Source organism: Cervus canadensis, chromosome 17 (assembly GCF_019320065.1).
Source record: "Cervus canadensis isolate Bull #8, Minnesota chromosome 17, ASM1932006v1, whole genome shotgun sequence".
In the NCBI taxonomy this organism is placed as follows: Eukaryota; Metazoa; Chordata; class Mammalia; order Artiodactyla; family Cervidae; genus Cervus; species Cervus canadensis.
Window position 1 is genome coordinate 3,096,202 of NC_057402.1, and position 24,378 is coordinate 3,120,579.

The following is a 24,378-nucleotide window of genomic DNA, read 5'->3' on the forward strand; positions in this document are numbered from 1 at the left end:
CCACCCCCACCTCACAGATGGGGTCCTGTGACTCCAGCTCAGCCAGACAGGAAGGCAAGGCAAGCAGGTGTGGCCCCTGCCCTGCCCGCAGCCCCTGTGCCCCTCAGAGGCACATCTTAGACCATGCAGGGCTGAACCACAAAGGGTCTGGCCCTCAGCGCTGGCCACTGCTGCCCCTGCGCCCAGAGTGGTCCCAGCTAGTAGGAAAGCTTTGAAATCCTGTGACCATCCCCCGGCCTCCAGGAGAGCAGTGTGCCTGGGCCCTGGCCCAGCCATCCTCTGGGGCCCGTGGGAGGAACCCCACCCCACTCCCCAGTCTGGCTCAGGACAACGGGACCGCTTGCTGGCCAGGTTGGACATAGTCCAGACGGACAGAGCACCGTGTGCTCCCAGCAACACAGAGAGAGGAAGACTGCTCTGCGTGTCAGGAGGGGAGCGGCTTTAACCCACCGTTCCGAGAGGCACTCTGCAGCTCCTCCCACCACCCACAGTCCAGGAATCCCGGGGCGTGGGGAGGAGGGCGGACAGGTGTCCACGGGGTGTTCCCAGCTCCCGGGCTGCCGCCTCCCAGGACGGTTGACAGCCCTGGGCCCACCTTCAGCTCTGGCGGGATCAGATAAGCACCTGGCAACTCAGGGCTCAGCTGAGCGCTCGGGGCTCCCTACTGAGAGCCACGCTCCCCTCCCTCATCGAGCACAGGGGTCTACTCCCAGGGCCGTCCAGTGGTCAGACCGCCCAGGGCCACTCCCAGCCCCACCACACCCGCCCCCAGGGGTGATCCTCGGCCTACCCAGCCTCACGTCTCCAAGGGGGGCTGTCTCCCTCGCCCAGGCGCCCTCCTGCTGCCTGCCTGCCCGTGGGAGACCCGGACGCCCATCCCGACACAGCCCCTCCCTGGGCCGGGGAGCTGCCGACGCCTCCCCGGTCACCTGTGTCATCAGTCCTTGGCTTAGCCAGGACAGGCAGTGCCCCACGTCCCTGAGACACCATCAGAGCTGCCCTTCACTTGGACTGACACCTCGGTCTGGCCACCTGTCCACCCACCATCTCCCTGACCCGCGGTACCTCTTCTCCAGCCCCACATCTGAGCCGGTGGGGGTGCGGGCTCAAGGTGGAGCAGGGGTGAGGCAGACCGGGGTGGTGGGCGGGTTGAGGCAGGAGCATGGGCCAAGGGACACATGGACCTCTGCCCACACCTGGGGCCAGCCAGGATGCTGCCTCAGTGCTGGTCCCCACGAGGGCGGCACACAGCGGCCCCAGGCCCTGCTCGCAGGGAGCCAGGCCCAATCCGGGGAAGTAGGCTCTGGGGACTTGAAAACCAACGCTGGATTTAATTTAGGGCATGGGAACGCCAGAGGACTCTGCTCCCTAGGCGCAGAGTGCCCAGGGCAGGGTCAGGCCCAGCCCTGAAAGGGAGGGCCGGCCTGAGGTCACCAGTCCATGTACAGCCCGAGCCGCCATCGGTGCCCGCTGCCGCCAGGTGTGGTCTGGGGGAGGGGGTGCGGGGCGGGGGGTGCTCCGGGGAAAAGAGCAGCGGCCCAGGGCGCGGGAACCAAATGCAGCCAAACCAGTTCTGGGTATTAGGCCGGGAACGCTGACAGCCAGCCCTGCATCGGGCGGGGCGGGGCGGGACAGCAGCGAGCCCCAGGACGCCAGCCGGCCGTCGGGCTCACAGGCGGTTCTCCGCCAGCTTGCACACCCTCTTCACCCGCGCGAAGGGCCCCAGGGAGTCGTCGAACACAAAATCCCAGAGCACCTTCACCCACGAGTGGTGCTGGGGCAGGTGGTCGTAGTACTCGGGTGCGATCTTCCGTACCTGCAGGGGTGGGGCGAGCGGGTCAGCGGCCGCGCGCGCGCACGCACGCAGACGCACGTGCGAGCACACAGACCACGTGAGCACGTGCACGCGCGCACAGCCCAGTCCGCGCTGAGGGTACCTGTGTTCTCCCGCTGAGCCAGGCAGGAGGCCGCAGGCGCTGCCCGAAAGCGGAGGGGCCGCTGGCACCAGGAGGCGCTGAGCTTCCCCCCCTCCCCCCGCCCCCAAACGGGGTGAGGAATTAAAATGCACACTCCCCTCCCTCCCGGGGGCCCACACCCCGAGTCTCTGATCCAGGAGCCCCGGGGTGGGCCGGAGCGCTGAGTCCTGCTCAACCACGGTCTGTGCCCGCGCCTCCGCACCCGGCACAAGATGCCCTCGGTGACCTGCAGGCTCTCCTCCGGCCTCGGCTCTCACCACCCCCTCACCCCAACACCCTCCTCTCTGGCCTCAGTACCTGTCATTTCCCACTGCAGCTCCCTGCCCCACTCTGCACCTGACACCCTCAGCCCGCCTCCTCCAGGAAGCGCTCCAGCCTAAGCAGCTACATCCACACCGGCACCTCCCCTGCTCGCCAACCGTGGGGAAGGCCAGGTCCACAGGGCCTGCTTTATGGCCGAAGACGGGGCGGGAGGGGGTGGGGGGGCGCCCTCCGGGGATGAAGGGACCCACAAGGCGGGAGCTGGGAGCCTTTGACTTTGCTTGGGAGGAGTTAAAGGGTCACAGCTGACAGCAGACGCTCCTGTGAGCGTCTTGGGTCAAAAGTCTGGCTCTGCTGCTTCCTGGGGCCAGGGAACCCCCCTCCAACCTTAGCCTCTGCCTTCTCATCCGTGAAATGGGCATGATGGCCTTGAAATGTCGCATGGGCTTAGGGTGAGGCGTCCACGAGACAGTGGTCAGCACAGAGCAGGACCTCGGAGGAGTGGGGCGGAGCGGGGTGGGGGTCAGTGCACCACAAACACCTGCACACCCAGGCCAGCGCTCTCACACACTCGAACCCACGGGTGGGTGAACATGCACACCCAGACACGCATGTACGGACAGGCACACCTAACCACGTGGACACACAGGGACACACACACAGACTTGCACACTCAGACACTCCTCCAACCCCAGGTCTCCCAGGACGGATGCTTCATGCTGACCCCTAGGGTCACAAAGGGCAAGACCTCTGGCCTCTTTGTGCCATGAGGGGGCCCTGGAAGGTTGCAGGGCAGGGACAAGAAGGGAGGTTGCCTCGCCCACACTGCTGCACCTTCTGAGGCACACAGAGGGCCAGCGGCTGGGCCCAGGACACACAGCCAGCCTGTGCCTGTCACAACTGTGCTCAAACAGGGTCCCATGAAACCAAGAGGCCTGAACTGTAACTTAGCCCTCAAGCCCCTGCCCACCCTGAATTCACCTCCTCGTTCTCCAGTCAGGCACGCCGTGTGCCTCATGGCCTTTCCCCCTGCCCTGGGGACCGCAAGGGAGAACGTGGCCACCCCGTGATCGGCAGGAGAGAGAGGCCACAGGGCAGCCCAAAGCCCTCCCCACACCTCCCCGCCTCGCCCCCCACCCCCTGACCCCGCCTACCAGGGGCAGGTTGCAGCCGGGGATGCTGGGGAAGTCGTGATGCTCCATGTGGTAGCCCACATTGAAGGTGATCCAGTTGAGGGGCCCGTAGTAGGAGTAGGTCTCGTGGCCCTTGAGGAACATGTAGTGTTCAGCCACAAAGTGGCCCGAGATGGGGTGCAGGCCCAGGCCCAGCAGAGAGCTGGCCAGCAGGTAGACCACGGGCTTGAGCCCCCAGAGGGCGTAGATGGCGGCATCAGCCGCCAGCTGCACCAGGGCGTTGCAGAGCTCCATGCGGGTCATGGCCTTGGGGTGCACGCAGAGCGGCCGCAGCGCGTAGAAGAAGGGCTGCAGGACCAGCCAGAGCAGCTTGCGGGCCGGCGTGCAGAAGAGCCAGCCCTCGAAGCGCGTGGGCACGTCCACGTCCAGCCCGTCGCCACCCAGGTAGCGGTGGTGGTCCACGTGGTACTTCTTGAAGGTGGCGGCGTAGGGCAAGCCCACAGGCAGGTTGGCGAAGATGGCGAACCAGCGGTTGTGGGCGGCGCGGCCCGTGCCGAAGGCGGTGTTGTGCGAGATGTCGTGGATGGCCAGAGTCAGCGAGTGGTTCACGCAGCCCCCGAAGGCATAGGCCCAGAAGAAAAGCCAGCGCCACGCCAGCCCCCGCACCAGCCAGCAGGCCAGCAGCTGCACCAGCACCATCCCCGTTACGGTCCACTTGAGGTGGGGGTCCGGCCGCATCAGGGCCTTGATGGCTGGGTACTTGGCTGTAGGGAGGGCGGAGGAGAAGGTGAGGCAGGCATTGGCCTCCTGGGTCCCAAAATCTGTGCTTCCCCCCCCACTCCCACCCCACTGGACCTCCCCCTCCTTCCCGTCCCCCTGCTGGCCCACCCCTCCCCCCTCCTCCTCCCTCCCCCTCCCCCTTCCTCTTCCCTCCCCTTCCTCTCCTCCTCCCATTTTTCCTGCCCTCTTCCCTCCCTCCCGCCTTTTCCCTCCACCATCAAGCCCCCAGGCGGTGACCCAGAGAGTACTGCAGACTCTGCACCCGCAGACCCGCCTCCACCGCCCACCCCAGGGGGGCTCTGGGGAGACTTCCCAGAGTGGCGGGGTGGGGGGGGGTTCTTGGTCACCAGCCTCAGCAAAGAGCAGGTGTCAGCCTGGGTCACAGAAACGTGATGCCCAAAATCAAAGCAGCTGCCGGGAGCTGCAGGTTCTATACCCACGCGGTGCTGTGCGTGGTTGTGTCTTCAAGGGTGGGGGGTGGGCCACAGGCAGACTCTCTGGGCCCTGGGAGGGGGCGGCGGGGCTGGGGGAGGGGAATGTGGAGGGCTCTGGCTTTGTCTCGGTATTTCAGTCCTTTTAAACAAGATCTGAAGGAAATAGGATAAAACGTTGGATATGCTTATTTGGGGGTGGGGGTGGTGGGTGTTTATTATCATGTCGTTTGTACTTTTCTGTATTTTGTTTAACAGAAAAGGGAGAACACAATGGCAGGGCAGTCGCCCAGGCAGGGAGTAGCCAAGAGAGAAAAGGGTGGAGTCGGGGCCCTTAGGTCCAGAGGGCAGTGCCTTCTAGAAACCTCTACTTGGCCGGAGGGGGCTGCAGGGCCAGGCGTAAGGCTGCTGAGCTGGCTGGTGCAGTGTCCAGAGGCCGGGAGGGACAGGGCAGGGGCGACACGCGCTCGAGGGGACGTCACGTTCACACCCCAGGTCTGCTGTCTCCCTGGGATCCTCAGGTGGGGCCAGTGTCCGGGCACACGGATGGGGATTGAGGCCAGGGAGGATGCAGGCGCCCTTAGGGCCATCAGTGCCCAACTCCAGTGTGCCCAATGTCGACCCCTCCTGCCCAGCCAGCAGCTGGGCGGCCTCAGGCTGGCCTGGGAAGAGGGTCCCCCAGGGCTGCAGCAGAAGCCAGGCAGGCCCTGACTCAAATCGCCCAGCATCCGATCCTGGCCTGCCCATCTCTCCCAGTGACCCAGGAAGTCGCTTCCCTTTTGTGCTCCTCCTTCCTCCCAGCCCAGAGAACTTCCTATCAGAGCCACTCAGCAATGCGATCAACTGTTTTAGAGGTGGTGAGCTGCCTGTCCCTGGGGGTATGCAAGGCGATGCACACAAGAGCCAAGGAATTCTGTCCAGTCAAGGGGGAAGCTCTCTCCAAGTCCCCCCACCCGAGCTGCAGTGGCACCACAAGCCCATCTTGAGGTCAGCCCTGATCTCACTGGGTGGCCGTGGTACGTTCCCACCCTCCCTGGGCCTCTTGAGTCTCAGAGTGACTTGCGGATGTGCCTCGGAGGCTGTGTGTCCCCCAGACTGGTCCTGATGGTGGGCCAGCTCGCATCCGCTGGAGATGCTGGGGGGACTGTCGGGGTCCCCACGTCCTGCAACCTCTGCCCAGGAAGCCCACGGAATCCGCCTGGCAGCACCTACACCCCCGCTGCCTACACAGCAACACTCCCACCAAGCCGTCACCTCATCCGGCAGCTACAGTGGTTTGGGCTTCAGGCAAGTGAGCGGATGCGCTATAGTCTGCCTCAAGACAGCCTGCCGGGGGCCAGGGTGGGGTCTGAATATCATACCCCTGCCCCCTGTTATTTCTTTAATATACAGTTTTACTTCTTTATTTTTGCCTGTGCTGGGACTTCGTTGCTACCAGGGCTTTTCTCTAATTACATCAAGCGGGGGCTACCCTTTAGTCGTGGTACCCGGGCTTCTCATTGCAGCGGCTTCTCTTTTTGCAGAGCACGGCGCTAGGGTGTGCGGGCTTAGTTGCGGTCTGCATGCTCTCCAGCACAGGCTTCATAGTCGTGGCGAACGGGCTTCATTGCTCCACGGCATGTACCATCTTCCCGACCAGGGACTGAACCCATATCTCTTGTATTGGCAGGCAGATTCTTTACCACTGGGGCTTCCCCCGTAGCTCAGCTGGTAAAGAATCTGCCTGCAATGCAGGGGACCCTGGTTCAATCACTGGGTCAGGAAGATCCCCTGCAGAAGGGATAGGCTCCCCACTCCAGTGTTCCTGGGCTTCCCTGGGGGCTCATATGATAAGAGAATCCACCTGCAGTGTGGGAGACCTGGGTTCGATCCCAGGTCTCTTGAGACGATCCCCTGGAGAAGGGAACGGCTACCCACTCCAGTATTCTGGCCTGGAGAATTCCATGGACTGTATAGGCCATGGAGTCCCAAAGAGGTGGACACGACTGAGTGACCCTCACTTACTTTTTTTTACCACTGAGCCCCAGGGAAGCCCTCCGCTCCCTGTTCTTATTCCGGCCTCCTTCCCCCTACTGCCTGCTACTCCCAGGCTTCCACCTTGCACAACTGCCTGGGCCCTTTGATCCAGAGAGCTCTCCCTGAATCTGCCAAGGACACCATCTAATCAGGTCCAAGAGAAGGGTGGTCACAGCACAGTGTCAAAGCTGAACCTGGGAAAGCGCAAGCAAGCGCAGGACGGACGATAAATCTCAGCCCTGCTTAATGGGCCCCCGGGGACCACAGCATCCCCAGCCAGAGTTGGAAGACAGCAGCGTTCAAATTGCAGCTCTGGAAAGAGGGTTTAATAACCAGACTATATAAAGATCTCCTTCAACCCCCAAACAAAAAAACAAACAGCCCAACGAAAAATCGGCAAAGGAACTTGAATAGATGTTTCTCCAAAGATGTGCACCTGGTCCTCTAAGCACATGAAAAGATGCTCAACATCATCAGTCACCAGGGGTGCCGCCAGCATCACTGTGTGGTCCCAACTCAGAGCTGCTAAGACACCTAAACTCAGAAAAACAGAAAATAACAGGTGCTGACACGGCTGCGGAGAAACAGGGATCCTTGTCTGTGTGTTGCTAGTAGGAATGCAAAATGGTGCGGCCACTGTGGAGAGCAATTGGGTGGTTTCTCGTAAAGTTAAAAATGGAATTAACCATAAGACCACGTAGTTCCACTCCTAAAGAATTTAAATTCAGGGTCACAGATACTTGCACACCCATGTTCAGAGAACTATTCACAACAGCCAGAAAGTAGGAACAACCATCAGTGTCCATTAACTGATGAGCAGATAAACAAAAATGAGGTCCAGCCACACAACAGAATATTATTCAGCCTCAGGGAGGAATGAAACTTCCAGTTATAAAACAAGTAGGACATAGGAATGTAATACCCAGAATGGTGATTACAGTTAGTCATACTGTACTGCATACTTTTAACTTGTTACAAAAGCAGGTCTTGAAAGTTCTCATCAAGAATTTGTCATCCCATGCTCACTAAACTTACTGTGGTAATCATTTTGCAATACATACACATATCAAACCACTATGTTGTACACTTTAAACTTATATTATCTGTGAATTACATCTCAAAACTGGAAAAAAAAAAAGAATTTGTCATCCAAGAACTCATCAAGATAAAAAATTGTAATACTGTAAGATGACAGATGTTAACTAGACTTATGGGGGTCATTTTGAAATATAATATATGAAACCATTGTGTTGGGGGGGAGAGATAAATTAGGCGTTTAGGATTAAAATATCTACATTACTATATATAAGATAGATAATCAACAAGGACCTACTGTGAGCACAAGGAACTATACTCAATACCTTGTAATAATCTATAATGGAAGAGAATGTAAAAACTAATATTTGTATGTTCGTATACTTGTACATGTATATAACTGAACCATTTTACTGTATATGTGAAACTAACACATTATAAATCGACTATTTCCATTAAAAAAATTTTTTTAATCACTATGTTGTATACCTGAAGCTAATATAAATATAATGTTATAGGTCAGTTATACTTCAATTTAAAAAATCCTTACATGGAGAAGGAAATGGCAACCCACTCCAGTATTCTTGCCTGGGAGATCCCGTGGACAGAGGAGCCTGGAAGTCTACATGGGGTCACAAGAGTCGGACACAACTTAGCAATTGAACAGCAGCAAGCCCACAATCAGGCCGGTTGTCATTTGGGGAAATACCCCTTGATGAAATGTGACATAAGACGGAGAGTTAAGTGACCTAGCAATATGGAATGTAGAGTTTTGTAAGAAATTAAAACTTATGTATAGAGTCAGAGTTGCAAATATTCAAATAATAAAGTCGGGGGCTATGGGAAAAATAAAAAGTCCTTATGTTGACTTTCCCACTTCCCCACTTCACAATGTCAGCGTCCTTAATCCTGCTCCTGGGAACAGACTCCCGAATAAACTACCAGCACCTCCTCCTCCAAAAACAGGGATGAAGGACTGACCCAGGCGACTCACAACATGGATGAACCTTGAAGACATTATGCAGAGTGAAAGAAACCAGTCACAAGAGGCCACAAACTGTATGATTCCACTTCAGTGAAATATCTAGAATAGGCAAGTTCACAGAGCCAGAAAGCGGAGGCTGCCAGGGCCAGGGGATGGGCAGTGATGGGGAAGGGGTGTAGCGTCTCTGTTTGGAGTCAAGAAAAAGGTTTGGAAACAGTAGTGAGGGCTACACCACACCGTGAATTCACGCCACCAAATCACACGCTTTACACACGGTTAAAGCGGGGCTTCCTGGTGGCTCAGCTGGTAAAGAATCCGCCTGCGATGCAGGAGACCCTGGCTCCATTCCTGGGTCGGGAAGATCCCCTGGAGACGGGATAGACTGCCCACTGCAGTATTCTTGCCTGGAGAATCCCCACGGACAGAGGAGCCCGACGGGCTGCATACACCTCATGAGGTCTCAAAGAGTCGGACATGGCTGAGCAGCTAAGCACAGCACACATGGTTAGAATGGCAAATTCTGTTAGAGCTTCCCATGATATAAAAAATTTTTAAAAAATGCCGGCTCCAAGCAGGTTACCTCAGCTCCAAGGCTTGTTTCTGAACCGTAAACAGGCCACTGGGAGGATGGATAGATAAGGCACGGAGGCTCGGGCTGACTGGCTGGGAGCAGGCACCCAGATTAATCTGCGCTTTGTGACGAGCGGTCAACACGTGGAGACCCGGCAGGTTTAACAGGCCGACAACCAGGGTGCTGCCCGCAGACGGGGATGCCGGGGACGGGGGTGGTGGGATTAAGCCGGTGGCCGCTTCCTCCCAGGCCTGCCCACGTGGCCCAACGGCAGCCACGTGGGTCGTCCCCCTGTTGTGGGAGGCCACTTGGCTTCCCCAGGAAGGCCAGAGGCCCCCAGGCGATGCCCGCTGCCCCAGGCTGGCAAGAGAGGCAGGGACCGGGAAGCAAGGCCCTGCCACCTGAAACCAGCTCCCAAGGTGGAGGGAGAGACTGGCAACTGGGCGGGGGGGTGGAGCAGAGAACAGCGCCCCCAAAGATGCCCACCTCCTACTCCCCACTTCCACGGTGCCTGGGGTGCTGGCCTGAGGACCTCATGACAGCAAGCAGCGTCTGGGTTATCCCAGCAGCCCAGCGTCACCCCAGGCTGGGGACAGCGGGGAAGCCGGCAGGAGAGGAGGTCCAGGGATGCGCAAGGTCTCCACCTCCCTCGCTGGCTGTGACGATGGAGGGGCCGTGAGCCGAGGGGCGCAGGCGGCTCCAGAAGCTCGAAAGGCCTGGAGACAGATTCCCCCGCCAGCGCCTCCGGAGGAAACTGCAGCCCCCTGAGACCCGGGTCAGGCATCGGACCTCCAGGACCGTGAGGGGACAAGTGTGGGGTCTGCAGCCCTAGGAGACTAGCAGCAGCTGGACCGCGGACGAGGAAAGCCCGGGGCTCCAGCAGCCCGGACGGCCTCGGGCCCCACCTCGGCCCGGCCTGGCATCGGGCACAGTGGCCACTCACGCTCGACCCTGCCATCGAGGGCCGCACGGCCCACCAGCCTTGGCCAAGGCCGGGCAGCCAGCGTGGCGTGCGCCCAGCATCACCCTGCCGGGCAGGGCCAGGGAGACCAAGGACCCGGCCGGCGGGTGGAGGCCCCACTCAGGAGGGGGTGCAGTGGGCAAGCCTCATTCCAGCTTGTTCTGGCCCCGAGAGGGGGTCAGGGTGAGCAGGGACATGTCAGAGGGTGGGCCTCAGTGTTACCCAGGAAGATGGATGCCTCCAGTGGGGGGCTGAGAGGCCTGGGGAGGGGGTCCAGTGGCCACGGTGGGGTGGAGCAGGGGAGGAAGAGGTGTCTCCGTGACAGCTGGGGCCAGAAGGACGCGCCTGTGACCTCAGCAGTGGGGAAGCTCTCACCCACAGTCCAGGCCTGCATGTCATCAAATGCAAGGCCTTTGCATACCTGGATGTCAGGCTGGGACCACAGGCCCCGCCGGGCTCCACCAGTCTCCCGAGCAGCAGGGGCGGGTCTCTGGGCACCAGCCTCCCTCCTTGAGCAAGCAGGGACTGGGCCCTTACCTGCCCAGACACACCTGGGAGCTGACTCAGGTAGCCAGGGGCCACAAGCCTCTACAGGGCTGCCCCCCCCCCGCCCCCGGTTCCCCTTGGAAGGAGGCCAGGCCCGGGGCAGGAGAGCAGGGCAGGCCACACCAGTACCAGGTGAGCACAGCCTGGCAAGTTCTGGGCCAGCAGGGACCAGGAAGGACCCCAGCTCAGGCACCCAGGCCCATGGACAGGCCACTCCTGTGCTGCTCAGAGGCCAGGGCCGTGACCGAGCCAGCAGCTGTGACCTTGGATGGGGAGCCCCCAGTGCCTGTCGAACAAGGCCAGTAAGTCCTGCGTGAGTGGAACAAAGCGCATCCTGGGGGTCCCCCCGCTGCCTGGCCTGGCGCCACCTTCTTGCTTTCCTGATAGTTCCCCAAGGACTCAGCTGCCCTCAGCTCGGCCGCGGCCTCAACATGGGCGGGAGTGCCTGGTCTCCAGCCCCCACCCCTGGCCAACCGAGGCCGTACACTGCTGTACACTGCCCCCCAGCCTAGGTCTCCGCATCTGGGAAATGGGGTGATGCCTGCTCCCCCACACCCCGCCACATCCAGACTGTGGCGAGCCTGGGGTGATAGCTCGGAGCCCTAGGAGCTGTTACTACTGGTGTTATTAAACAGTTTCCTGACCTGAGAGTAAAAACATCCCATTTCTGACCCTTGGGGCCGTGGACTGATGATGGTGGAAGCCGATCTGGCCCCAGACTTGCTTTAACCTATGAGAACAGGCCCCAGACACCCAGACCACGACGCCACTGGGCCTGGCCGTCCTGCCGGAAGCAACAGGAAGTGGGCCGATGCACAAGCTGGACTCTGGGCAGCTCAGGGGCAATCTGAGAAGGGGCCAAGCTCCAGATCACCTCCCCGCTGCCCAGAGCCCTGTCCAGACCACAGAGACGGGGCGGGGGGAGCCCCAGCAAGCCATGACGGCGGGGGGATAGGCAGAGCAAGTGCTACAGCCCAAGGGGGACCCAGGCAAGACCCTGTGAGGGTTCAGACAGCAGAGCACCGGGGCGGGGGGGTGGCGCAGCAGATTCCAGGGGTGGCAGCACTGGGAGGCCTCAATGAACGGCCTCAGCCTTCAGTGAAGACCCCAGGAAGGCGCCATCTAAGTGGGGCCACTCTGGAGAGTCCCTTGGACTGCAAGGGGATCCAACCAGTCCATCCTAAAGGAAATCAATCCTGAATATTCATTGGAAGGACTGATGCTGAAGCTGAAGCTCCCATACTTTAGACGCCTGATGGGAAGAACTGACTCATTGGAAAAGACCCTGATGCTGGGAAAGACTAAAGGTGGGAGGAGAAGGGGACGACAGAGGATGAGATGGTTGGATGGACATGGGTTTGAGCACGCTCCGGGAGCTGGTAACGGACAGGGAGGCCTGGCGTGCTTCGGTCCTTGGGGTCACAGAGTCGGATACAACGGAGCGACTGAACAGCGGCAACTCTGGACCAACCCGAGCGGCACTGGTGAGTGGGTCAAGCTGGTTCTCTAAGCCATCTACCACCTGCTGGACAGGTGGAACAGCAAACATTGAACCTGTTCAATGCCAGGGCTTCCAGGCCCCAGGAGAGCTTGGGAGGCTTGGGGTCCTCTCCAAGAAGATGTTCTGGGGCCCTCCAGCTACGCAGGCCTAACGAGGTCACTGGGCACAGTCAGATTCCAGATAGCTGTAGCTGTGGGCTTGGGGTGTCCCACTGCGGGGGTCAAAGAGGATTAGAGAAAGGAAGGTAGGACAGGCGCCTGCTGGACTTAGCAAGGCCCCCGGGGGCCCCAGCAGGAGCTGTGTGGGCAGGAAGCAAGGTGAGAAGGTGAGTGAGGGCAAGGGGGGAGTGGGCGGGCTGGGGGGTTGAGATGGGGGAGAGGGGGCGGCAGAAAGAGGGGATGGAGGTGCGGGGCAGGGTCATGGAGAAGGCCAGGGTGGGGGTGGCTGGCCTGACCGAGGGGTGTGTCTTCCAGGGCTCAGGGGTGTGGCCGGGGAGGGGAGAGCTGCAGGCTCCATCTTCTCCGGGTCCCAGGAGAGGGGTGAGGCTGGAGGAGGAGGACGAGAGCGCCCTGCAGCCCCCAAAGCGGAGCCCTGGCCCAGCCTGACCAGGCTCTGCCCGCCCCCCCGCCCCGGGCAATCTCAGCTGACGGCAGGGGAAACCTGCCTACCCGGGCCTCCAGCGCAGAGCACCGCAGAAGCTGGCTAAGGACACGCAGGCCTCAGGGCTCTCTGGTCCCGTCTGGCACCCTGGAGCCGGGCACCGACTGCTGCCTCGAACCAGACCCATGCAAATGGCTTTCCAGCAGCGACTCAGGTGGGGCCCGAGGCGGCAGGCCAAGAACAGCAGTCACTGCTGGAAGTCACACTGTCCAGGCACAACACAGGAGGGATGGGGGCCCAGGGGAGGGGAGGGTCCAGGCAAGGCCGACGGAGCCGAGACTTGACCTCAGGACCCCCGGCTTCGGGCCTGCCAGACGTGAGCCGGAGCCCGGGTGTGGAACCGGACCTCAGCAGGTGAAACGTGCTCGGCGTCATTCGGGCCCCACCAGCCCGCCTAGGAGGGGACCAGGCTCCCAGCTTAGAGACAGGCACACAGAGGCTGCACCACGCCTGATTTCCACCGGCTCCTCCAGAGTCTGCAAGGATCCCTCAGCCCCAGAGGAGCTGTTTCCTGAAGCTGGGCTGTGTCATCAGGGCCAAGTGCCCGGAGATAAACCCTGGGTCCCCGTTCAGGAGAGCCGCACTCCAGCCTGACTCAGTCCAGCTGCTGTGCGCCCTGGGGCAAGCCCCTGTCCCTCTCTGGGTCAGCTTCCTCACTCTCCATCCCTAGGGGGCCGCTCTGAGTGCCGGGCTATAAACACCCGGGGGTGGGGGTGGAAGAGGGAGGAGGCTGCCGGCCCTGAGGTGCCGACATACATTTACATACATTTACATACACGGCAGACTTGTTCACAAGCCCCGAGGGCCCAGCAGAGGAGGAGCCTGTGGGAAGGCGGGACCTAGGCTGGCGCAGGGTCGGCTGCCACCCCACAGAGCAGTCTCCCGTGGATGCCACCTGGCTGTTCCCAGAAGCTTTCCTGATGAGCCCCGCTGTGCCAGGTCGCAGTGGGCAGTGAAGGCTGCCAGGTCCTCACCCTCTGCGGGCAGCGGGGGTGGTCCCCAGGCCCCCACCTCGCCCTTGCCGACCGGCTGCTTCCCCAGGGAGGTCAAGTGCCACGATGGTCCCACTAGCTCGGGGTGGAGGGGTCCCTTCCCCACCAGGAGCTCCCTCGTCTAGAACATTCCCTGACGTCTGTCAGTTCCCTGCTGCCCCCCCAAGCCACAAGTCACACCACATGCGCTCCGGGTGCAGCGCCTTCCCTCACCGCCCCCCTCCACGGCCCTGCTTCCGACGGCATCTCCGACAAAGGCGCCCCAGCCCTCTCCACCGCTCCTTCCCGCACGGCTCCTCACAGCTCTGCTAAGCCGTCCCCCGACCCCCAGCCCTGTCTCTCCCACCTGGGTTTCGGTTTCGGAGCCAAAAGGCAAAGCTAGGCCTGTCTGGTCAGTGTGGGAGGCACTGGGAGTGGTGGAGGGGACCGGGGAAGGGGCCCAGAGCACCTCCAGGAGTCACGACCCCACCCCCTCACCTGCCTCCCGCAGAACCTGCTCCTGATTCACTGACAAATATTTGCCAAAGCTCCGGGGATGAGCCAGGCCCCAGATCCCGAGGCGGGAGGGGCTCCTGGGCTGAGCAGGGCTGGGCGCCGCATGTCGGGGCGTACACTGTGTCCCCCCGAGGATGTGCCGGGAGAGGACGCACACCGGACCCGTGACCCTCAGGCGGGAACTCGCGGGCCGGGACTCGAGACGTGAGTCTAGGATGGTCACTGCAAGGGGTCCTGGGCCCTCCGGGGTGAGGGCAGCACTCTAAACTCGATTGGATTGTGTAACCTCACTAAAAATCGCTGGACTGTGTCTTTATAATGAGTGAATTTTATGGCATGTAAATCATGCCTCATAAAAGTGGGTACAAATTAAAGAATGCGGGTTAGAAGCAGGCCAGGAGGAAAGGCATGGCACACACATTAGTACAGAGGTCGGAAAGAATGAGAGCAGGGGCCACGTGAGCTGGAGTCTGCCCATGAGTCACGTGCCAGGGGCTGGACGGGAGGCAGGCTGTTCTCAGGTCCCGGGTGGAGGAAAGGGTGGGTCAGAGGCGCGGGCCATGTCACCAGGTTAGAGACTTGTCCTAACCCTAACCCTAGATGGCCAGGTGACCTTGGGCAGGGTGCCTAAATTCCCAAGGTCCCGCCCAGCATTAAAAAATGCAAAAAAATGTAAATGTTTGTAAGATTAAATAAAAAAAAGTAGGGAGGAGAAGAGAAAAGAATGGAAAAAATGTTCTAAGTGAAAAGACAGGGCTTCCTGCTCCCCAGTGGCAAGGATTAAGCTGTATGCCCCGTGCTGCTGCTGATGCGACCCTGGCATCGCTGTGTGCCTGACTCTTTGAGACCCCATGGACTGTATCCCTCCAGGCCCCTCTGTCCATGGGATTCTCCAGGCAAGAATACTGGAGTGGGTTGCCAAGCCCTCCTCCAGGGGATCTTCCCAACCTAGGGACCAAACCCGTGTCTCTTACGTCTCCTGCATTGGCAGGTGGGTTCTTTACCACATCGCCACCTGGGCGCTGCTGGAAAGAGGATAAAGCCCCGGGACGGTCCTGGCAGGTGGGACTAGAGATGCTCAAGATTTTGTTGCCTCCTGCAGCCTCGCTGGGATGGGCACTGGTGGCGGTGGGCCCGGCCCTGCCCTGCCCTCGGGAAGCTCAGAGTCGAGTGGAAGAGTCGGACAATTAAAGCTACCGCCCCACAAGCCGATGCAGATTTACAGATGGGAGCAAAGGTCACGAGGTAACAGTGCACAGTACTCCACGGGAGGACAAGGGAGGGGTGGCTGGGGAGCGAGGGTGGGGTACACTGTGGTGTAGACCACCAGCCCACGCCTGACGCTGTCACACCCCACGTATGCTCCCGTCTCCCCAGCAACGTGGGCAGCGATGCCTGTTGGCAGTGTGAAGTTGGCCATGATGGAAATGGTTACAAAGACTGACAACTGCCAGTCTGCAAATCAGGGACTTTTCATTTCCTCCAGAGAGTCAACTCATTAATTATTTCCAAACAAAAAGTCTGTGTGCACACACGTACTATCACACAATGTTTCTGAGAAAGGGACATTTAGTCTGAGACTTGAAGGAATCCTAGAAGGAGGTGGAGTAGGAAAAAGATTTCAAGCAGAGGAAACAGCGTTTGCAAAAGCCGTGAAATAGGCAGATGGAGGGCGAGCCACACTCCACCGAGTAGCCGGAGAGCAGGAGCTAGGGAGAAAGGTTACCAGAGTACTGGGGTGTCGACAGAGAGCAGAGATGAGATTTTTAGGAAGCGAAACCCTTGGAGCAGGGGTCCCCAACCTCTAGGATCTAATGACTGATGATCTGAGGTGGAGCTGATGTGATAATAATAGCAGTGAAGTACACAATAAATGTTGTGCGTGTGAATCATCCCCAAACCATCCCCACCCCACCCCAGGTCCAGCGAAAAACTGTCTTTCTTGAAACACGTTCCCTGGTGCTGAAAAGGCTGGGGACCGCTGCCTTGGAGGATTCGAGCCAGGAAGGACGCAGTCAGGTCAAATAGGGCCCTAGGGATCACTTAGTGTCTGTGCGGCCGTGTACCCAAGCACCCCTCCCTCCCCACCTAACTTCGGAGCACAGCACCCCTTTTTCCAATAGCTGCTTCCCTCTGTCCTCACAATGTGATGCTGTGTGGCTTGCCCATCCCCTGCCGACTGGCCAATCAGAGGCCTCACAGCTCTGGCCAGAGGTGAGCTGGCTCAGGGCAGAAGGGGAGGGAGGCACCTGTTTCCTCTGCGGGATCTCAGAGCTGGGTGGCCGCAGGCTGCAGCCCGCCTGGTGGACACGGAGAAGGCGGGTCAGGCAGGATCAGGACAGAGAGAACGGCCCTGTGGCCTCCTCTCCTGTGGTCTCCATGAACTCCCTCGAGCTTGTCAGCCAGTTCAGTTCTGGGCTTAACCACTTGCCACTGAGAGAGCCCCGGCAAAGGCTTTTCCTAAGCAAATAAGCCAACAATTGCCGGAGCCTTACTTCCTTGTTTTCCTTGGATTATTTTTTGATTATTTGATTTTTTTTTAACTGTGTGTGTGCCCTTTCATAAATAAAACACAAAAACAAACAAAAAAAAAATCACAAAGCTGTTTGTTTTTGAAAAGACAAATTCAAACCCTGCCTCTTACTCCTCTGGGCGTGCCTGGCTTGGGCTCTGATCTCCGACAGGACGGAGCCCCACCGGCTCTCTGCTCCTGCCCTTGCAGCACGGGAACCTCAGCCCTGGCCTGGGAGGCATGTCTCCTCCATCCAGGCAGGATCTGGAGGTGGACTTTGGTCCTGCACAAAGAGCACTGCTGCTGGCTCTACGCAAGGACTTCCTGGGTTCTGACTCCGGGATTGAGCTTCCCTAGTGGCGCTAGTGGTAAAGAACCCGCCTGCCAGTGCAAGTAGATGTAAGAGACACCTGGGTCAGGAAGATCCCCTGGAGGAGGGCATGGCAACTCATTCCAGCATTCTTGCCTGGAGAATCCCATGGACCAAGGAGCCTGGCGGGCTACAGTCCATGCGGTTGCAAAGAGTCAGACAGACTGAAGTGACTTGGCATGCACGCACGACTCCAAGAGGTGAGGCTCTTTAGGAGCACTGAGGCACATCCCTGCCTGAACACCAACTTGGCCTCTGAGCTGTGTGGCTCTGGGCAAGTCACTTCCCCTCTCTGAGCCCCACTCTGTGCCTCCCATCTAAAGAGAGACCAACAGTTACACGTAGGGTTTTCTCAGGCTGGGAAACAGCAGATGGAAGAAAACAGGAAAACAGAGATGGAAGAGCACTCACTCCCCGTCCTTGGGGAAATCACGGAGCCTTGCTGCAAGAGAGCAGCTAATATTGATTGAGTGGTGGCAAAACACTTCACACCACCTCATTTAACCTGCACAACACCCCCACAAAGAAAGAACTACAATTAACCCGTTCAACTCAATCAGACCTCAGTTTCTTCATCTGCTTATTGACTCGCCCAGGGTCACAAAGCTGATGAGTGGGTGTGGTCCTGGCTCACAATCAAGGTCTGCAAAGCTTCCAGGTCTGGAAACCTGCCTCCAAGAAGTAAAGACCTGATGGGCTGGAAGGGGAATTCCCCTGGAGCACCTTCCCCCAACCCAGGCCGGGAGGGGGCTGTTCCTGCAGGAGGGAGAGCTGAGCTGGAGCGAGTAGGGCAGGCAGGCAGGACTCTGGGGTGGAGGAACCGCAATGCCTGGGAGGGAGGGAGGGAAGAGGACACGCTCCAAGTTCCTTAGCTCAAAACTGGCTGTGTGGGGAGGAACCCGCAGCACCCAGTGCAGTGGGAATTTGCAAAGCGCCCTGGAGAGTCAGCCCTTGAGAACTTGTGCTGTCCCCGCCCTGGCCCAAGTCTCCACCCTCTCCTCCAGGTCTTCCAGGGTTCCCAGCCATCCCATCCAGGATGCTTCCTGGATTGGTTCCAGGGCCCATGGCTTCTCTCTTCAGAGAGGAATCCTTCTCCACGTCCTGGCGAGCTGGGTACCACAATGGAGCACCTTCTCACCCAACATCTCCTTTTATCCTCACACCCACTCTGCCAGAAAGGATTACTGTGCCCATTATGCAGAGTGGGGAAGTAATGCTGCAGTCCAGAGTGTCTGCATCCCCCCAGGCAGCTCTGTGGGCCAGGCTATATCCCCCAGCCTTCTCCACCTGGGGCCAGGTGCGCAGTGAGTCCCGTAAGGGGGGTGGGTGGCGGGGAGAGCCCGGGAAGGGGAAGGAAACACAGCCCTGCAGGACCCTCTGAGCCACCTGCAGGAAGTTCGCAAGTGCAACAGACGATGCCGCCCACCCCCCACCCCCGCTGGGGCCACGCACAGTGCAGGGTTATCGCTCACCTCACAGGGGAAAACCACAGACCCACAGACCCACCCAGGGGCCTCCAGGCCCTGGGACCCCAGCAACAGCAGGGCATAGCCCTACATTAACCACTCTGCATCCTGTGTCTGAAAGGTTTAAAAGGAATACTTTCCTAGTCTTGGGGTGGAGCAGGAAGACACAAAAGAGAAAATTCTAAACAAAAGATCCAATCTATTCAAATGCGTTTTTAAAAAAAAAGCTCATCTGATTATAAAGGGAAGATTTCCAATGTATTGTATAAGACTAAGGGTTAAAAACCTCAATACAAAGAGTTCTAACAACCCAACAAGCAAAACGCCAACCCAAGAGAAAGCAAAACACAAATTTAAATGGCCAATTAGACACTGAAAGCAATCAAATTAAATATTAAAGTCATAATGAAATAGTATTGTTTTGTCAACCTGTTTGGCAAAGAATAAAGACTTTTGCCAACTGCACGTGTGGGTGAGTGTGTGGAATGGTGACGGACTTTGGGGAGAACCACCGTGTTCACCTGGAAACCGATATGGCTGCAAAGGTGACTTGGTGGCACCTAGCAGCAGCTGCTCTGGAGGTGCGAGTCCTTGAACCTCTAATCGTGGGTAAAGGAACCGTACATTCTGGGTCCTTCTGAGAGACTGATGGAGTCCGCAAGGTGGGTGAGTCCACAGGATGGGTGACCATGTAAGTAAAGATGACTTTCCAGGACACTACATAACAGAGAGGGGCCACCGTACATTGCGCTACAAAATAAAAGGACACTCTGGTAAACTTTTCTTTGTTGTTTGTTTGTTTTTAAATAAGTTGTCTCTCGTTCAGCTTTGCTTCCTTCGAGGCGTTCATTCTGCCCTAAAGCCGGGTACTGGGGCTGGGCTTGGCGCCTCTCGGGCGGGGCCGCCGGGAGCCGGCGCCCTGCGCACAGGGGAACCCAGGGTGCGGTGCCCAACAGGTGGCCACGGAGCTGCCTTCGCGGGCGGGGGCGGCGCATCCCTCACAAAGACAGTCCCTGGGGCTGACCTGTGCGCCTCGAGTCCGGGGAGGGTCTCCCGTCCCACAGCCGGGATGGAGTAGCCGAGACGCGCTCCCCCGACGCACGGATCTGGGCTCGGGTCCTCGATCCCGGGACAGAGACAGAGACTCGAAGGAGAGTCCCAGACCGGAGCCGGGGACCCTGAGTTGGGGAGGCTGCCGGACTGGGAGTGGAGCTCCCACCCTCTGAAGCAGAGGTCGGAGAAGGCCTGCTGGGCATCCGGGCCTCGCAGAAGCGACGTCTCCCCGGGTTTGGGCTGACCCGGGACACCACACGGCCCCAGGGCTGTCCCCACTTGGGGCCCGCGCTCACCGAGCATCTCCTTGCGCCTCTGCGTGTGAGGCTGGTCCGTGTAGACCCACTCGAAGTCGCTGCGGCCCGCCCTGTTGCCCATGGTGGGGCTGGGAGCGCGGCTCTGAGCGCCCGGCTGCTGCTCAGGGCTCGGCTCCGCGGCACCTGTCGTCCTGCGCCGCGCGAGGACCAGTTCAGGGCTCGGGGGCGGGGCCGGGATGGGGGCGGGGCCTCGGGGCGGGGCCTGGAGCGCCTGGGCCAGCAGGCGGGGCGGGGGCTCAGGGGCGGGGCCTTGGGCGGGACAAGGAGCCCCTGGGCCAGCAGGGGGCGGGGCCTCAGGGCGGGGCCGGGGCGCCTGGGCCACCAGGAGGGGCGGGGCCTCGGGCGGGGCGGAGGCGAGTCCCCGGGCCTCTCGGCGCCTCAGTTCCCTCGGGTTGGAAAATGGGCTGTTAGAGCGACCCCGGGAGAGTCCCCGGACCCCCGCACCCCGGGGTGTGCGGGGACGCCCGGGCCCATCGCGGCTGGGCGCCTGTTCTCTCGGCGGCCCAGAGCCACTCGCGCTCCCGCCGCCCCTGCCCCGACGGACCCGCGAGTGAGGAGCGTTCCCCTACGCCCCGCCGCCCGGCCCGGGGCAGGAGTTGGAGGGTAGTTAACAGGGGTTAGACGGCTGTGTTGTGCGGGTGAAAAGAAGGGGAGGCTTCCCTGGCGGTCCAGGGGTTAAGACTCCGCGGTTCCACTGCAGGGGGCGTGGAGGCAATCCCGCATGCCGGCATGCCCCGCCTTGCAGCCAAAATAAACAAACAAACAAACCAAAAGCAGAAGGAGTTCGGGAACGATTCGTCACAGTGATCCGCCCTGCCCCTACCCACTCCTTTCAGGCAATCAGAGGGCAGGTGATGAGGCGTCTGCAGCTCCGGGGAGGTGAGTCAGCCCCATCCCCGCCTTCTGGGAAAGCTAGGGACAGGGACACGGGCACGGAAGAGGCCGATTACAACTCAGGATTATACGTGCCGAGACACAGGTAGGTCCTGGGGCAGCCAGGGCACAGTCCAGTGGTTTTTGTATTAGGTCTCAAAGGGTGAGTAGGAGTTCAACCGCTAAAGAAGGCCAAGGGCATTGGCGGTAGAGCCAATGGAAGATGCAAAGGCTGGGACTTGGAAGAACCCAAACCTTGTCGGAATGGAGAGTCTGGTCTGGGGGGAGTCGGGGCTCAGGGCTCCTCATTTTTCTCCTTCCCAGGGATCCCTCCCGTCCTCCTCTTGCTCCTCTGGGGCTTTGCATGGTGTGCCCTGTGTACTGGAACCCAGCCTGCAGGAGCTGCCTGGGGAAGCAGACTGACCTGGAAGTCAGAGGTACCACAAGGCAGGCAGGAAATGATGGCGGGCATCGACCCCAGTCTCCTGCAAGTCTGTGGCCAGGGGTGTGGTACATTTGGCAGATGGCCCTCAGCCTAGGGCCAGAGGCAGTCCTGGCATGAGATGACAAGGGAAGCAAATATGTGGGCACACCGTGACAGCCAGCCACCTGCCCCAGAGTCAAGGGTAGGAAAATGGGCCAGTGCGGAGGCTGGCTTCCCTGTCCAAAGGGAACATGCTTAGAGCCTTGGGTCATTACCACCCCCTGCACCATCCAACAGTGTCACCTTCTTCGCTTGCACACCTCTGGGAACGGAGAGCTCAGCATCTCCCAGGGCAACCTGCTCTGCTCACAGCCAGAGGGAGCCATAGCAGTCATCCCAACAGCGGCCACTTTACAGATGGGTAAACCAAGGCTCAGAGATAAAGAGGGCCTCAGAATAAGCTTCCCTTATGACTCAGACAGTAAAGAATCTTCCTGCAATGCAGAAGACTAGGTTCAACCCCTGGGTGGGGAAGATCCCCTGGAGAAGGGAATGGCAACCCACTCCAGTGTTCTTGCCTGGACAATCCCATGGACAGAGTAGTCTGGTGGGCTGCAAAGACTTGGACACCAGTGAGCAATGAACACTTTTACTTTCTTTCACTTTTCAGAATAAGCAGGAAAGCTGGGACACGCCCCTGATCTTCCACTTTAAAAGCCCAAAGTCAGAGTGTCAGATCCATGTTACAACCAGTGAGATCTGGGTCCCAGCTCTGCCCTCTGGTCACCACCATGACTGCCAGCTCCCTCTGCCCGGTACAGAGATCAGAAAACCACTCACAGATGGACCCCAGGACTGCGCCTGTCCAGTTGACACTAGCCCAATGGCTTCATTTTACAGATGAGAAAATTGAGGCCAAAAAGGGGACAAGTCAAAGGACAGACTGAAGAGAGACCTGGGAGTAGAATAAAAGTTCAGGACTTTCAATCCTGTTGTTGTTCAGTTGCTAAGTCATGTCCAACTCTTTGTGACCCCATGGGCTACAGCACGCCAGGCTTCCCTGTCCTTCCCATCTTGTTCAAAGTCATGTCCATTGAGTCAGTGATGCCATCCAACCATCTCATCCTCTGTCATCCCCTTCTCCTCTTGCCTTCAATCTTTCCCAGCATTCGGGTCTTTTCCAGTGAGTCAGCTCTTTGCATCAGGTGGTCAAAGCATTGGAACTTCAGCTTTAGCATCAGTCCTTCCAATGAATATTCAGGGTTGATTTCCTTTAGGATTAACTGATTTGATCTCCTTGCTGTCCAAGGGACTCTCAAGAGTCTTCTCCAGCACCACAAAAGTAACAGTTCTTCATTGTTCAGCCTTCTTCATGTTCCAACTCACATCCGTACATGACTATTGGAAAGACCATAGCTTTGACTATATGGATCTTTGTTGGCAAAGTGATGTCTCTGCTTTTTAATACATTGTCTAGGTTTGTATAGCTTTTCTGCCAAGGAGCAAGCTTCTTTTAATTTCGTGGCTGGCTGCAGTCATGGTCTGCAGTGATTTTGGAGCCCAAGAATATAAAATCTACCACTCTTTCTGCTTTTTCCCCATCTATTTTTGATGAAGTGATGGGACCAGATGACATGATCTTTGTTTTTTGAATGTTGAATTTTAAACCAGGTTTTTCCAATCCTGAGTAATCCCCAGTTCCCCGAGGTCAGCTTGGCCCACAGAGACTCAGCTTCAAGATGGTGAACCCACTCAGAGTACGTGCCCTAGCCTCCCCGCCACGTCTCAGGTCCTGGAAAGGAAAGAAACTGCATGTCTGCTTGCAATGCGGTGTCCTACGTGGGATCCTGAACCAGAAAATGGGAATTAGGTAAAAACTAAAGGAATCTGAATAAAGTATGGACTCAAGTTGATGATAATGTGTTAACATTAAAAATGTTCACTTTCTTATACATTAGATTATGTTAATATCTTATAGATATAAAGAGAATTGGGTGTAGAGGCTATGGAACCATCAATACTATCTTCGCAGGTTTTCTGTAAATCTAAACCAGATGTTAAAGTTGATTTAAAAATGAAGTGTAGGGACCTCCCTGGTGTCCAGTGATTAGGACTCCTCACTTCCTCTGCAGGGAAAACAGGTTCAGCCCCTGGTCCGGGAACTGAGAGACTGCATGCCACACAGTGTGGCAAAAAAAATTTTAAATAATTAACTAAACTAAAAATGAAGTGTATAAAATATACATATACCTATACATACCTACCTATACATATATACACGTACATATGCATATATATGCATATATATGTAACTGTTGTCATTAAACCCCTAACAGCATTGGAAAACGGAGACTCTTGTGGGTGGTAACTAAAGGAAGCCAACAAGGCCAGCCACTCTTCCATGACTCCTGCATGTCCTTCAGCCCCCACTTCCTCTAAGCTGGGTGCCAGCCCCAGTAGGGGGGTTCACCGACCCCCAGGAGAGATCCTGACCTCTTGGCAGGGTGCTCTGGTGTCTTCAGCTGCCTGTGAGGAGCGGGAAGCAGCTACGCCCAGAAGTCCTAACATAGTGCTTGCTGCCCCAGCAGAAGTCCTCCCCTGCCCAATGTTTGCAGAAAACAGGCCAGAAGGCATTCCACACTGCACCTCCCAGCCCTCCCCAAAGCCAGCAGTCTATCAGCCCGTGACTCAGAGCCAGCCAACACCGGAGGGAAATCACTCCATGAAAAAAGGGCAGCCAGGGGCTCTCCTGGTAGCTCAGATGGCAAGGAATCTGCCTGTGATGCGGGAGACCCAGGTTAGATTCCTGGGGCAGGAAGATCCCCTAGAGAAGGGAATGACTACCCACTCAGGTATTCTTGCCTGGAGAATTCCATGGACAGAGGAACCTGGGCTACAGTCCATAGGGTCACAAAGAGTCAACACGGCTTAGCAACTAACACTTTCACTTTTCACCCCAAGAATGAGAGGAACTTCACACCTGGGAAAACAGAGCCAGGGGGGAAAGAGAACCGGATTGA

General features: G+C 58.2%; 1 protein-coding gene across 1 annotated transcript; it reads right to left on the reverse strand.

Annotated features, from left to right (window-relative positions):
- Positions 1-1,311: 1,311 nt before the first annotated feature.
- Positions 1,312-20,209, reverse strand: DEGS2 (delta 4-desaturase, sphingolipid 2). Its single transcript, XM_043434467.1, has 3 exons — positions 20,041-20,209; positions 3,392-4,134; positions 1,312-1,816 (listed from the first exon to the last, which is right to left on the reverse strand). The coding sequence occupies exons 1-3, from the start codon at positions 20,120-20,122 to the stop codon at positions 1,670-1,672; spliced, it is 972 nt and encodes a 323-aa protein (XP_043290402.1). The 5' UTR covers positions 20,123-20,209; the 3' UTR covers positions 1,312-1,669.
- Between the last annotated feature and the right edge of the window lie 4,169 nt (positions 20,210-24,378).